Below are 16,110 nucleotides of genomic sequence, written 5' to 3'. Positions count from 1 at the left end.
GTCAATGGTGATATGCATTGTGCGATATATATATATACGATCTCTATTAACTATTAAGGTCAATCCATCCACAGGGCCAGATCTCAACCTTCACTGTCTAAAGCACATCACAAAGTGTTCTAGATCTGTTTAAATATGGATGTTCAGTGCTGAGTCTGATTGAGTCTTGAAGCACCAAACGGCTGTAGTTTCACAGTGAACGTTAGTTTGACTGCAGATCTGTGATTCTATGTTTAGTCCCATGAGATGAAGTTATATGAGGGTTTCTATCATTACATCTCAACTCTATTATAGTAACTGTGATGAAGTGTGTCATTTCTGTCACCAAACAGATTCGCTTAAATAATGCCATTGGTCAGTTACAACACACCTCACCCTTTAAGTGTGTGTATTTATTGCTAATGTTCCCATTAGACGTCATGCTTGTATTCACCCCTCCCTCCCCCAAGAAACAGATCTCAGTCTGTACATCAGTTGATTTTCCAATAGGTGGCGCTGTACCATTTCAAACTATTCTGTACAAGAACGATAACTATAACGTTAACTATATTAGTGTCCACAACAACGGACAATACATTTCTGTTTTTTCTAAGCACACTGCAGCTTTAAATGCTCAGGGTTTTTAAAGTCAAATTGACTGATGATGTTTGTAACACGTTTTGAATGTGATTCCAACTATATCGATCATCTGTGTCATTAGAGCGATTAACAAAACTTCACGCAGGGGTGCTCAACCCCGTTCCTGGAGATCTACCTTCCTGCAGAGTTTAGTTCCAAACCTGATCAAACACACCTGTCTGTAATTATCAAGTGCTCCTTCAGATCCCAATTGGTTGGTTCAGGTATGTTTGATCAGGGTTGGAGCTGAACTCTGCAGGAAGGTAGATCTCCAGGAACGGGGTTGAGCACCCTTGACTTAATGGTTATAGTTATCATTCTTTCTGAGAACGGCCGTTTACTCTTTGAGATCTAGTGAGGTGCGGCTTACGGTCACAATGCACTCCTGACTTCCTCTTTGAGTCCTCAGGTTCGAGTAGAGCCGGTCGTCCAGTGTGGATGCCAGTTTGTCTGACGGACTGATGTCAGTAAGTGTGTGACGTGTGTAGTCCTGATCCAGATCAGTGGGGTCTGGCACGAGTGTGTCTGTGTGTGAATGCAAACGAGAGCTAAATGTAGTCATAGGTCCACCACGGTCCATCTGTGAATGTTTATGTGAATCTGCGGGATGCAGATTTGTTCCTAAGTCTTCCAGTGTCCCACAATCTCTGGTGCTGTTGTCCTGCGTTTGCACTGAGAAGAAATGCCGGCTTGTGTTGTTGCTGCTGTTGTTTGCGTTTTCCTCCAGGTCTGGACCAGAGCTTCCTGTTTCTGAGGGCGGACCAGCACCCTCCAGCTCCGGACCAGATTTTTCCGGGTCGGGCGATTCCGTACTCGCCGCTCCCTCGCTGGCCTCCTCGTCCGCGGCGCTAGCGATGCGAGGCAAGGTACTGTGGAAGCGTGTGTCTAAGGGGTAGTTGGCGCTGTCGCCACGGCGTAGCGGGTAGCAGCGCTGTCGTTCTAGAGATGGCGAGTATCGAGCGGCACCGGGGTCGCTGTACTGCTTGCTGCGCTGCCACTGCTTCCTGAGATGGATTCGGGAGCGGTGCCGGTGACGCAACGAGGGCGAGCCCTGCTGGTCGAACTGGGGATCGTGGCGTAGGAATTCATTAAACAGCGCCTCCGTCTTCTCATCGATGCTGTAGTCTCTGCGGCGGAAGCGCGTCTTGGGTTTGGTGGCGGGTTGCGGTTCTTGGTGGGAAACCGCAGCAGGAGTCTCTGCCTCAAAGCTTACACCGCTCTCCGATGCTTCATCTTCCAACTCCTCTTTGAACAACCTCGTCTCAAAACTCTCACAAACCGTGCCTTTACGGCCAGAATTGGTGAAAAAGCGACGACGTTCTGATGCTGTCTTTCCGGAGCTACTTCCAAACAATCTAAATTCCTCCGGAGCCTTGCAAGGGGCCTCGATAGAGGCGTATCCGCTGTCCATCTGGAGAAGCTTCCGGTTGTTTGTCTCTCCATCGCTGCCTCTCTCAGCGTCCACACTGTCCCGCCCATTTCTCCTCAGCCCGGCTTCCCTGAGCACATCATCATATGGAAGCTCGTTGTCTCCGTCTATTTCGTCATCGATGTCTTGGGACTGGTAGCTAGGGGCGCCCGCTCTCGCTGAGCAAACGCTGTCGGCATCACTGCGAGTGGAGTCTCTGTCGTTGCTGCTCAGGTCGGAGGAGGCGTACTGCTCCAGCGATGCTCTCAGGCTCCAAATGTCACGGTACAAGCTGGGCTGCTCTAGACTCTCCTGACGACTCACCGGTCCAAACTCTTCACCACCGCCTCCTGATGCTCCTGCCATCATCATCTCATGCCCATCCTCTTCAACATCCTCCTTTTCCAGAGGTCCATGGGATGAGGGGAATGTTGGAGTCATGTCTTTCACTGCATCTGTGTCAACTCTGAGCTCCATCACAGCTTCTACCTCTAGCCTGAAAGGTAAACAAGACTTGTTATGTTACTGTAAAATGTTCTGTGTTACTAGTAGGAGGTGACAGATTTCTAATTAATTCTGATTCTGGGGTAGGCAAGTTGGGTCCTAAAGAGCTGCTGTCCTGGAGAGTTTAGCTCCAACCTTGCAAAATAATCTTACCTGCCTATAGATTTAGTAACCCTGAAGTCATTGATTTAACTTGTTCAGGTGTTTGATTAGAGTTGGAGCTAAACTTGGTGGTGAATTTGCCTACCCCTGTTCTAGATTGAAGGTGATGTCTAAAAGTCCCCAGGACAGATTTGAGAACACTGCTCTAAAGGTCTGAAGTGTCCAATCATGCTCCTGGAAGTCCACTATCCTTCAAAGTTTATCTCAATCCTAATTAAACACACCTGAACCAGCTAATCAAGTTCTTCAGGATCAGTACAAACTTTCAGGTGAGTGTGTTTGGTCAGATTTGAGCTAAACTCAAGGTCAGGGATGGACAACTTTGGTCCTGGAGGGCTCCTGTCCTGCAGAGTTAAGCTCCAACTCTAATCAAACACACCTGCATGTACTGTAGCTTTCTAGTGATCTGGCAGACACTGGTTAGCTGGTTCAGGTGTGTTTAATTAGGGGTTGTAGCTAAACTCTATAGAAAAGTGTTCCTCCAGGACCGAAGCTGCCCATCCCTGCTCTAGGTCAAGCGTGCCCAATCCTTTTCGTGGAGATCCACCTACCTGCCGCATTTAGTTCCAATGTCTGTAATTATCAAGTGTTCCTAATAATTGTGCAATTGTGTTTGGTCAGGGTTAGAGCTAAACTTCGCAGGAATGTAGATCTCCAGGAAAAGGATTTGGCACGCCTAATAGGATAGGACACACCTAATTCAAGAGTGTTAAATCCTACTCCTGGAGGTCCACAACCCTTCAGAGTTTGGCTCAAATACTAATCAAACTACTTGAACCAGATAATCAAAGTCTTCAGGATCAGTACAAACTTTCAGGTGGTTGTGTTAGGTCAGGTTTGAGCTAAACTCTAGATCAGGGATTGGCAACTTCAGTCCTGGAGGACCACTGTCTTGCAGAATTTAGCTCCAACCCTAATCAAACACACCTGCGTGTAGCTTTCTAGTGATCTGGAAGACACATATTAGCTTGTTTAGGTGTGTTTAATTAGAGTTTGAAAGTACCTGTTTCTGTGAGTATCTGTGAAAATAATAACAGCCTAATATTCATTCATTTGTATGTCATAACCATACGATATTGGCCCAGGGAGCAAGATTGGACACCCCTGCTCTTATTTTCGGATATTTTGACACAAGCTCCTGAGGTGACATGGTCATACCTGCTGAGGGCAGGAGGAGCTCCTGCAGTGACGTCCAAAGAACTGGCTGAGAGGCATCTTGGTGGCTCCTTCTGCAACGGTGTGTTGGGTTTTCGCAACAGGAAGTCGCTGACTCCACACTGCAAGGGTTCTTCTCCCTGATCCAGAGTCTCACTGGCTGCCCGCTGCCTCTGAAATGCACGTCTCCTTGGAGAACCTAAGAGAATACAAGAAAAACAGGGGAATGATCAAGTATATCCACAAATGACTCTCATTGAGTAACACAATCCCAGACTAAACACAAGCTCTGTTCCAGAACCTTCTAAAGCAGAATCTGCTTTACAACTGCTTTAGTGACTGGTTTGAGACGCTCTACGTAAACAGCATTGTGTAAGTATTAATTTAGTATTATTTATGTACCCTTATAGTATTTATTAATATCTGTAATTGGCTTTTATTTTTTTCCTAGAGCTCTCCACAGTGTGTTCTTCACATCAGCAGCTCAGCAGGTTTCAGAACAGAGCAAAGCACAAAGAGGAGAAGCAAAGAAGCTTGGAAAGGAGGCGCCATGGCTCCCCTCAGCCTCAATAATGAAAGCATATAATGCGATCTATTGCTCATTAGCAGGAAATGAGCATGCAGTACTGAATGACCTTTCACATCAGGTGAAGAATAATGCGATTATTTTATAATTCATTTATCAGCAGCTTTTGTCCTGCGCTCCTGCTTGAAATTTCTGAGCCAATCAGATCTCACACTGGTCACATGACTGTTACTAAACTGAGCTACTCTACCCTTATTGATCCGGTATTGATTCCTATTCTCCAGGCTCATTCAGGGCTGAATAGGATCTCTGAGTGTAAAACATTGTTTAAGTAGACTGCAGGATGTCTGGCTTTGGATTGTGTTTATGGAATGTGATTTATGAATAATATTGCAGCATTGCATTAAACTACAGAAATTTTTTCAGAAGACAAATCTTCCTCTCCAGTCCAACAAGAGTGTTTAATCGAACTCAACCGCAGAAATGGCTTGATCTGAACTTCACATGTGGAGACTTGAAGTGTTTGTGTGTTTAGTGTGTTTAGATTATCCTCACCTCTGGTTTCGAGACTCGCCGCTCTCTGGAAGGTGTCCAGTCTCCATTTCTTGACGCTGAAGAACGGACCCGCTCCCTCCAGGCTGGCGTGGCGTCTGAGTTTAGACAGGAAGTGGAACATGGTGCCCTGAGCTGGACCTGCGGCCCCACCAGCCGCACAGGAAGTGGAATCTCTGTCCATCAGCAGGCTTCTGCTCATCACCTCAGTCTGAAGAGGAACATCAGGAGGGAAGAGATCATGAAAGTGTCCAACAGGTCAGAGGTAACGCCGGTCAATTGCAGGAAAACATCCGGCTCACATTAAAAACCAGGTCAAACTCAGAAGTCAAACACATTTAAAGAACCAAATCAAATACAATGAAGTCATTCTGTCCGGATGCAGTGCGTAAATTAAAATCTATGTAACAAACAAACAGTGACATGCACACAAATTGCACTGTACAATTTACAGTACCGCTGTATTTTATTGATAATTGGCGTGACTCACGGTGTGTGATCGGGCTGGTTTGCTGGTGTGTTCAGTGCTGTTGTTCATTGTGGAGTTCAGTGTGTTTCCGGGCAAAGCACAGCTGGGACTTTGAGTGCTCCACAAACCTGGAGCCTCCGGCACGGGACCCTCCACAGACTGAAAACACACACATAACATAGTGAGCTGATTATACAGGGTGCATTTTAAGGAATTATACACTCCAGACTATAGCCAGCGTAATATTGCTGCATTGTAAGATGCTTTTTTTGGACCAGATTTTAATGCAGTATCCAGTCCCAGAATTGAATCCCAAAATGCATGGAAAAATCTATGGAATATCAAAACATGAAGCCTAATTCAAAAATGCACTATTTTACTCCACAATTAGGCTCTTTAAGAGTATGACACCACTCATTTAGCACCTTATGAGGTTCCTCCTTCAGTCCAGCACAGGGTTATTATTAACTAATAAATAAATAGAATATAAAAAATTTAATTAAAAAAAAACTATAATTAACTATTTTAAAAACATGTTTGTTACTTAAAAAAAAAATAAGATTAGTAGTTAATTTTTGAATGGTAAGATTCTTCATGTTTTTAAAGAAGTCAGATCTGCGCCAAAAATGCATTTATTTGATCCAAAATACAGAAAAAAAATGTATAATTCTGAAATATTTTCACTGTTTAAAATAACTGTTTTCTATTTGAATATATTTAAAAATGCAATTTTTCTGTGATTTCAAAGCTGAATTTTCAGCATAACTTCAGTCTTTAGTGTCACATGATCCTTCAGAAATCATTCTAATATGCTGATTTGCTGTTCAAGAAACATTTATTGTTATTATTATTATTAATGATCCAAAGATCAGCATTTATCTGAATTAAAAAAGCTTTTTTGACAATATACACTATACCATTCAAAAGCTTCTTATTTTTTGCAAAGCATTTATGGAAATTAATACTTTTTACCAAGGATGCTTTAAATTGATCAAAAGTGGTGATAAACACATTTATAATGTTACTAAAGATTTCTTCTTCTTCTTCTTCTTCTTCTTTATTATTATTATTATTATTATTATTATTATTATTATTATTATTATTATTATTATTATTATTATTATTATTATTATAAATGTTTTGAGCAGCAAATCAGAATGTTAGAATGATTTCTGAAGGATCCTATGACTGGAGTAATGATACTGTAAAATCAACTTTGAAATCACAGGAATAAATTACATTTTAAAATATATTCAAATAGAAAGCAGTTATTTTAAAAAGTAAACACGTTTTAAAATGTTAGTTTTTGCTTTACTTCTTTAAAAACATTAAAAATCTTAAGTTAAAATAACTTTTGACTGGTAGTGTAGATAGATATAGTCTATATAAAAATACAAATATTTTAAACATTCATAATATAAAAAAAATATATATTTTTTAAAATGTCCCGTACAATAAAAATGACAAAAGCACACAACAAAATTCTTAAAACCTTAACTTAAATTTGAAAATAGGAAATATCAAAATAATATTTTGAGCAGTGTGCAAATAAACAAATAATTCAGATTTTGAAGTTGGTTAAGTATTTATTTTGAAGTTAGTAAAATATAAAAATATTACAAATAATATCTATGAAAAACAGTTACAGAAGCTGCAAACCCTGAGTCAGACACTGACAGCGTTTGTGTTGCGTAACTGAACTGCGGCTCTGTGTAGAAATGAATCAGCAGTGAGTCAGAGAGAGTTATGATGAACTTCATCTCATTTACGTGAGAAAGCAAATGGCATTTACAGGCAAATGATAATTCATCTACGTGGACCCCAAAAGTGCTACTGTAATCTGCTGAAATGCTCTTTATTCAGTCATATTTACTGAACAGAGAGAGTCTTTGTGTGTCTGCGGATCATCAGGCCCAGTAAGAGTTTGTTTAGTTGTTCATATAATGTGAGCTCACTCCAGTGTTTAATGTAGCTTCACAAAAGCCTGTGCTGCAAATGGGTCACTAGTGCATTTTTAATGTTTTCTGCAGTGCATATGACAGAAATAAACACGCTGCTGATGCTGTTCATGTTGGAGATGATGTTTGAGAAATAATAAAGCAGTGTGTCACCTGGAATATAGAGAGGGACGGGTGCTGCGAGGGCTGTTCGGGGAGCGTCACGCTGTTCTCCGGTGATTCGCACTCCATGATGGTGAGGATCTTCAGTGCTGGCGGCTGCATGTGCAGGTGCGTCAGACGAGCTTTCTTCAGGTGATGGAAGTCACCCTCCGTCAGCGTGTACCTGAGAGACCACCGCAGATTCAGAATCAATATGAGCTCCAGTGTAAGTCTGGCTCATCTGCTGTTTTCCAATATTCACTGCTTATTTCATTTCCTTTGTTCTTTATGGTTGTGAACTAAAACATAGACTTAATTCTCTGACAGACAGCCAAAGTGGACAATGACAAAACCGACCAACATTTAAATCTATTATTTAAAATAAATTTACTTACATTTAAAAATCGTAATCAAACAAAACCGACTGACTGATGTTTAAATCTGTTAATCGAACAAAATCAAACAATATTTAAATATTCAAAACTCGTAATGAACAAAACCAAACAATGTTTGAATCTCTTAATCAAACAAAATCAATCAACATTTAAGACTGTTAATTGAACAAAACCGGATATTTAAATGTTATTTTAACAAAACCAGTCCACATTTGAATCTCTTAATCGAACAAAACCAAACAACGTTTGAATCTGTTGATCAAACAAAATCAATCAACATTTAAGACTGTTAATTGAACAAAACCGGATATTTAAATGTTATCTGAACAAAACCAGTCCATTTTTGAATCTCTTAATCGAACAAAACCAAACAATGTTTGAATCTGTTGATCAAACAAAATCAATCAACATCGAAGACAGTTAATTGAACAAAACCGGATATTTAAATGTTATTTGAACAAAACCAGTCCATATTTGAATCTCTTAATCGAACAAAACCAAACAATGTTTGAATCTGTTGATCAAACAAAATCAATCAACATCGAAGACAGTTAATTGAACAAAACCGGATATTTAAATGTTATTTGAACAAAACCAGCCCACATTTGAATCTCTTAAACAAAACCAAACAATGTTTGAATCTGTAAATCAAGCAAAATCAATCAATATCGAAGAGTTAATTGAACAAAACCGGATATTTAAATGTTATCTGAACAAAACCAGTCCATTTTTGAATCTCTTAATCGAACAAAACCAAACAATGTTTGAATCTGTTGATCAAACAAAATCAATCAACATCGAAGACAGTTAATTGAACAAAACCGGATATTTAAATGTTATTTGAACAAAACCAGTCCATATTTGAATCTCTTAATCGAACAAAACCAAACAATGTTTGAATCTGTTGATCAAACAAAATCAATCAACATCGAAGACAGTTAATTGAACAAAACCGGATATTTAAATGTTATTTGAACAAAACCAGTCCATATTTGAATCTCTTAATCGAACAAAACCAAACAATGTTTGAATCTGTTGATCAAACAAAATCAATCAACATCGAAGACAGTTAATTGAACAAAACCGGATATTTAAATGTTATTTGAACAAAACCAGCCCACATTTGAATCTCTTAAACAAAACCAAACAATGTTTGAATCTGTAAATCAAGCAAAATCAATCAATATCGAAGAGTTAATTGAACAAAACCGGATATTTAAATGTTATTTTAACAAAACCAGCCCACATTTGAATCTCTTAAACAAAACCAAACAATGTTTGAATCTGTAAATCAAGCAAAATCAATCAACATCGAAGAGTTAATTGAACAAAACCGGATATTTAAATGTTATCTGAACAAAACCAGTCCATTTTTGAATCTCTTAATCGAACAAAACCAAACAATGTTTGAATCTGTTGATCAAACAAAATCAATCAACATCGAAGACAGTTAATTGAACAAAACCGGATATTTAAATGTTATTTGAACAAAACCAGTCCATATTTGAATCTCTTAATCGAACAAAACCAAACAATGTTTGAATCTGTTGATCAAACAAAATCAATCAAAATCGAAGAGTTAATTGAACAAAACCGGATATTTAAATGTTATCTGAACAAAACCAGTCCATTTTTGAATCTCTTAATCGAACAAAACCAAACAATGTTTGAATCTGTTGATTGAACAAAACCGGATATTTAAATGTTATTTGAACAAAACCAGCCCACATTTGAATCTCTTAAACAAAACCAAACAATGTTTGAATCTGTAAATCAAGCAAAATCAATCAACATCGAAGAGTTAATTGAACAAAACCGGATATTTAAATGTTATTTTAACAAAACCAGTCCACATTTGAATCTCTTAATCGAACAAAACCAAACAACGTTTGAATCTGTTGATCAAACAAAATCAATCAACATCGAAGAGTTAATTGAACAAAACCGGATATTTAAATGTTATTTTAACAAAACCAGTCCATATTTGAATCTCTTAAACAAAACCAAACAATGTTTGAATCTGTAAATCAAGCAAAATCAATCAACATCGAAGAGTTAATTGAACAAAACCGGATATTTAAATGTTATCTGAACAAAACCAGTCCATTTTTGAATCTCTTAATCGAACAAAACCAAACAATGTTTGAATCTGTTGATCAAACAAAATCAATCAACATCGAAGACAGTTAATTGAACAAAACCGGATATTTAAATGTTATTTGAACAAAACCAGTCCATATTTGAATCTCTTAATCGAACAAAACCAAACAATGTTTGAATCTGTTGATCAAACAAAATCAATCAAAATCGAAGAGTTAATTGAACAAAACCGGATATTTAAATGTTATCTGAACAAAACCAGTCCATTTTTGAATCTCTTAATCGAACAAAACCAAACAATGTTTGAATCTGTTGATCAAACAAAATCAATCAACATCGAAGACAGTTAATTGAACAAAACCGGATATTTAAATGTTATTTTAACAAAACCAGTCCACATTTGAATCTCTTAATCGAACAAAACCAAACAACGTTTGAATCTGTTGATCAAACAAAATCAATCAACATCGAAGAGTTAATTGAACAAAACCGGATATTTAAATGTTATTTTAACAAAACCAGTCCATATTTGAATCTCTTAAACAAAACCAAACAATGTTTGAATCTGTAAATCAAGCAAAATCAATCAACATCGAAGAGTTAATTGAACAAAACCGGATATTTAAATGTTATCTGAACAAAACCAGTCCATTTTTGAATCTCTTAATCGAACAAAACCAAACAATGTTTGAATCTGTTGATCAAACAAAATCAATCAACATCGAAGACAGTTAATTGAACAAAACCGGATATTTAAATGTTATTTGAACAAAACCAGTCCATATTTGAATCTCTTAATCGAACAAAACCAAACAATGTTTGAATCTGTTGATCAAACAAAATCAATCAAAATCGAAGAGTTAATTGAACAAAACCGGATATTTAAATGTTATCTGAACAAAACCAGTCCATATTTGAATCTCTTAATCGAACAAAACCAAACAATGTTTGAATCTGTTGATCAAACAAAATCAATCAAAATCGAAGAGTTAATAGGCTCTATGCACGCGTACTTCCGCGTTTGACGCAAGGCTGCTATTCCGTTTCCGGTTGGAGAGGTTTGAAGCGGAGAAAAACGCGATTATGGCAGAGTCGACGAATTTTACTCGGTGTTTGCAAGAGTTGCCCAAATGTACAATCACTGATGTGCAGTACAACGCCACAGAGCAAACTTGAGAAAGGTTTCAAGTTTTATGTGTCTTCGTATCTGTGCAATTATGAAGGTAAATTCAGCTAACCTGAACCGCCTGAACTGAACTGCTATTATTTTTTTACGATTCGTCCAGCAGCAGGCGTGTTTGTAATTTTGTCTGAAAGTGTCAGGTAAAATCAGGGCCACAAATGAGATCTCAGTGAACGCTCACTGCTACCGCTCTATGAGGAAAGCAGAGACTCCACACCAACTGAGAGTAGAGTAGCTTAAAAGTGACGTTCAAAGTTCTGTTGGACATGTTCAGTCCAGTTCAGTTTTTACTTTTCTAACGTTACCACTGTTCAGCTTGGATAACCACAGCTGTTATCTTAGCTAGTATGGATGATTATTGTACAAAATAATAAGAATAAAAAATGTAATGCAGTTCTACGACAGATGAATAGCACTGCATTATCACTGCTAATTATAGCTGAAACAGTGGTAATGGAGATACAAGGCGGCAAAGTTGGTTTTATAATCACACATTCTTTAGGAAACGCGTGGAAACTTAGAAAAGTGTTAAATTTAGCAGATGCTGTACACTGCGGCACACAGCAGTGGTGGCTAGAGGGGCTGTCCTCCCGTCTTTGAAAAGATACTTTCATACGTTTAGATGTCATTTTATATGTTTATTTAATATAATAAAGCAAATAAGCATCAACAATATGAGTGGAGTCTGTTTTTGTGACTAACGTTACCGTAGTATAGAAGACAATACAAGTTATTAGAAAAAATAGTACACAACACTCTACAATCGCGCCGGAACGGAAGTAATCCAGCATCCTTATATTCCACCGGAAGTACGTCATTCACCGCCGTGCATACAGCCTATTGAACAAAACCGGATATTTAAATGTTATCTGAACAAAACCAGTCCATTTTTGAATCTCTTAATCGAACAAAACCAAACAATGTTTGAATCTGTTGATCAAACAAAATCAATCAACATCGAAGACGGTTAATTGAACAAAACCGGATATTTAAATGTTATTTGAACAAAACCAGTCCATATTTGAATCTCTTAATCGAACAAAACCAAACAATGTTTGAATCTGTTGATCAAACAAAATCAATCAACATCGAAGACAGTTAATTGAACAAAACCGGATATTTAAATGTTATTTGAACAAAACCAGCCCACATTTGAATCTCTTAAACAAAACCAAACAATGTTTGAATCTGTAAATCAAACAAAATCAATCAACATCGAAGAGTTAATTGAACAAAACCGGATATTTAAATGTTATCTGAACAAAACCAGTCCATTTTTGAATCTCTTAATCGAACAAAACCAAACAATGTTTGAATCTGTTGATCAAACAAAATCAATCAATATCGAAGACAGTTAATTGAACAAAACCGGATATTTAAATGTTATTTGAACAAAACCAGTCCATATTTGAATCTCTTAATCGAACAAAACCAAACAATGTTTGAATCTGTTGATCAAACAAAATCAATCAACATCGAAGACGGTTAATTGAACAAAACCGGATATTTAAATGTTATTTGAACAAAACCAGTCCATATTTGAATCTCTTAATCGAACAAAACCAAACAATGTTTGAATCTGTTGATCAAACAAAATCAATCAACATCGAAGACAGTTAATTGAACAAAACCGGATATTTAAATGTTATTTGAACAAAACCAGCCCACATTTGAATCTCTTAAACAAAACCAAACAATGTTTGAATCTGTAAATCAAACAAAATCAATCAACATCGAAGAGTTAATTGAACAAAACCGGATATTTAAATGTTATCTGAACAAAACCAGTCCATTTTTGAATCTCTTAATCGAACAAAACCAAACAATGTTTGAATCTGTTGATCAAACAAAATCAATCAATATCGAAGACAGTTAATTGAACAAAACCGGATATTTAAATGTTATTTGAACAAAACCAGTCCATATTTGAATCTCTTAATCGAACAAAACCAAACAATGTTTGAATCTGTTGATCAAACAAAATCAATCAAAATCGAAGAGTTAATTGAACAAAACCGGATATTTAAATGTTATCTGAACAAAACCAGTCCATATTTGAATCTCTTAATCGAACAAAACCAAACAATGTTTGAATCTGTTGATCAAACAAAATCAATCAACATCGAAGACAGTTAATTGAACAAAACTGTTATTTGAACAAAACCAGTCCATATTTGAATCTCTTAATCGAACAAAACCAAACAATGTTTGAATCTGTTGATCAAACAAAATCAATCAACATCGAAGACAGTTAATTGAACAAAACCGGATATTTAAATGTTATTTGAACAAAACCAGCCCACATTTGAATCTCTTAAACAAAACCAAACAATGTTTGAATCTGTAAATCAAACAAAATCAATCAACATCGAAGAGTTAATTGAACAAAACCGGATATTTAAATGTTATCTGAACAAAACCAGTCCATTTTTGAATCTCTTAATCGAACAAAACCAAACAATGTTTGAATCTGTTGATCAAACAAAATCAATCAACATCGAAGACAGTTAATTGAACAAAACCGGATATTTAAATGTTATTTGAACAAAACCAGTCCATATTTGAATCTCTTAATCGAACAAAACCAAACAATGTTTGAATCTGTAAATCAAGCAAAATCAATCAACATCGAAGAGTTAATTGAACAAAACCGGATATTTAAATGTTATCTGAACAAAACCAACCCACATTTGAATCTCTTAATTAAACAAAACCGAACAATGTTTAAATCTATTATTTAAACTAAATTTACTGACATTTAAAAATCATAATCAACTGACTGATGTTTGAATCTGTTAATCGAACAAAATCAAACAATATTTAAAAATTCAAATCTCATAATGAACAAAATCGACCAATGTTTGAATCTCTTAATTGAACAAAACAAAACAATGTTTGAATCTGTTAATCAAACAAAATCAATCAACGTGAGTGTGTCTGACCTTCGCCCTTTCTCCTGGTCTTTGGCGCTCTGCTCATAGATGGCGGCCTCGTTGAAAGACACCCGTCGTCCGGTGACCGAAGCAGACAGGAAGTGATCCGCGTCTGTATTGCCATGACAGCTGGAAGTGGACAGCGACTCGCCGCTCTCGAGTCTGATGGTGACGTCTGAAGAAAACAGAAATGATGGTAATCCACATTTTAAACTCACATCAGGCTTTTTGAAAAACAGCTATTTTTACTTAAGACAATGATTGTATCTTTATTAATGGTTTTGGAGAATTTTGACCTTTAGCTAAATATCTTAATTACTAACACTGAAGCGCGCATCTGACCATCAGAATTCTTGTCTGCATCTCTCAACCAATCATATATTCATTTATAACATTTTGAGAATCACATACTCACACTTTGAACAAACCCAGCTGACATTTAAATCTCTTAATCAAACAAAACTGACCAATCTCATAATTAAATGAACCTGTTTAAATATAATAATCAAACAAAAATGATTGATTTTTAACTCAATTCATTGAACAAAACTGCTGTTTAAATTTCTTAACCCTCTGGTGGTTCTCATTTGGGAGAATTGTGGTCTGGACACCTGAAATTGAACTTTTCCCCCAGTAAAATCAATGTAATATATTTTTGTTCAATAATGTTTTTTTTTTTTTTTTTGTATTTTGAGAGAATTTCATGGTACTACTTGATATTTATGTAATAATTATGATTTTTTTCCCCCATTGAAAATGATTAAAAAAAAATCTTACATCTTTAAGGAGTAGAATCAGAAAAACATCTGCAATTCCATAGTTTAGCCATTAGATTCCTATACAGTCCCTCCAGGATTTCACGATTTTTTTTTGTGATTTTTGCGATGAAAATTATAAATTTTGTGGTGGCAAGTCCTAGAAATTTGCGAAAAATTTTGCGATTTATTTAATTTATTTATTAATAATTAGGATATCACATTTACCATATTAGGTATTATGTTAGAGGCTCAATTATCATACATAACACAAATAAAACATAAAATTTGTTTATTCTGATACATTTGAACTTTTAAAATAACCTATGGGCAATATTCTTATGTGACCTATGTAAACATTAACAGCAGGTGTAGAAATTTATACTGTACATAGCCTACTTCATTTCAGTCGCATCTCAGGTACTCTTTACATTTTGGTAGCCCAAAAATTAATTGAACTAGCCCAAATAAAAAAGCTTTTTAATTTTTTTTTAAAATATAGAAATTCAAACAGGAGTCTAAATGTCAATCAAATATGTTTTCAATACACAAATATAAACAAATATCAAGGAAGAAATTTTATTTCACTCTTTAGTGTATCTGCAGAATTTTTAAATATCAATTTAAAGCAATGTATGATCCTTTTTAAGAGCTGCACAAGTAAAATGAACAGAATGAGTGGGGTTGGACAATGTAAGGTAGAATTTTAGGTCAATATCAATATCTTATACAATGGCATTTCAGCCTTTATACCATTAAAAGGGATATATCAAGTATATAATTTATCATATTTATTTAAAACATAAATATTACTGTCTTAATTGTTTAGATTTTTTAGAAGGCACATTAAAAACCCTATGTGTTTGTTGCATAAAAATAAACAGCTGAAAAATGTATTGGAAAAAATTCTAAAAAATTAAAATTAAAATTCTGTCACAAGGGGGCGCTTTAGGAGCGCTGAAATATTATCGTTTCCCTAGTAACGGCTGTATACAAATCAGCTTTAACGCTGTTTTATCAGCATGAAATGAAAATGCCAACGACACGTTTCTGAGGACACTGACAGTCGGTTCTACTCAGATACATTCATTTAAAGACATCAGTGCTGCGTTTTGACTTTGAAATGTGCAGGGCTCATATTTATTCAATGACATCATTGCCTTTAGAAGTTTTATCCAGCCCTATCGTGATTCGTCTTTCCGTCCCTAGCTGACTTTTAAAATTATAATTAAGACTTTTCTTATACTATTT

General features: G+C 36.3%; 1 protein-coding gene across 1 annotated transcript in view; it reads right to left on the bottom strand.

The window, feature by feature from the left end:
- Positions 1–303: 303 nt before the first annotated feature.
- Positions 304–16,110, bottom strand: part of cbarpa (CACN subunit beta associated regulatory protein a) — a 44,021-nt gene continuing 28,214 nt past the window's right edge. The window contains exons 8-13 of the mRNA XM_073848410.1: positions 14,114–14,279; positions 7,506–7,677; positions 5,416–5,553; positions 4,929–5,136; positions 3,851–4,046; positions 304–2,522 (exon numbers count right to left, since the gene is read on the bottom strand). Coding sequence (XP_073704511.1) covers positions 956–2,522; positions 3,851–4,046; positions 4,929–5,136; positions 5,416–5,553; positions 7,506–7,677; positions 14,114–14,279 — 2,447 coding nt within the window. The 3' untranslated portion in view covers positions 304–955. The remainder of the gene's footprint in view (positions 2,523–3,850; positions 4,047–4,928; positions 5,137–5,415; positions 5,554–7,505; positions 7,678–14,113; positions 14,280–16,110) is intronic.

Source organism: Garra rufa, chromosome 10 (genome assembly GCF_049309525.1).
Source record: "Garra rufa chromosome 10, GarRuf1.0, whole genome shotgun sequence".
NCBI classification, from domain to species: Eukaryota; Metazoa; Chordata; class Actinopteri; order Cypriniformes; family Cyprinidae; genus Garra; species Garra rufa.
Note: the sequence above shows the minus strand (reverse complement) of the source record. Positions and strands in the feature narration are given on the sequence as shown.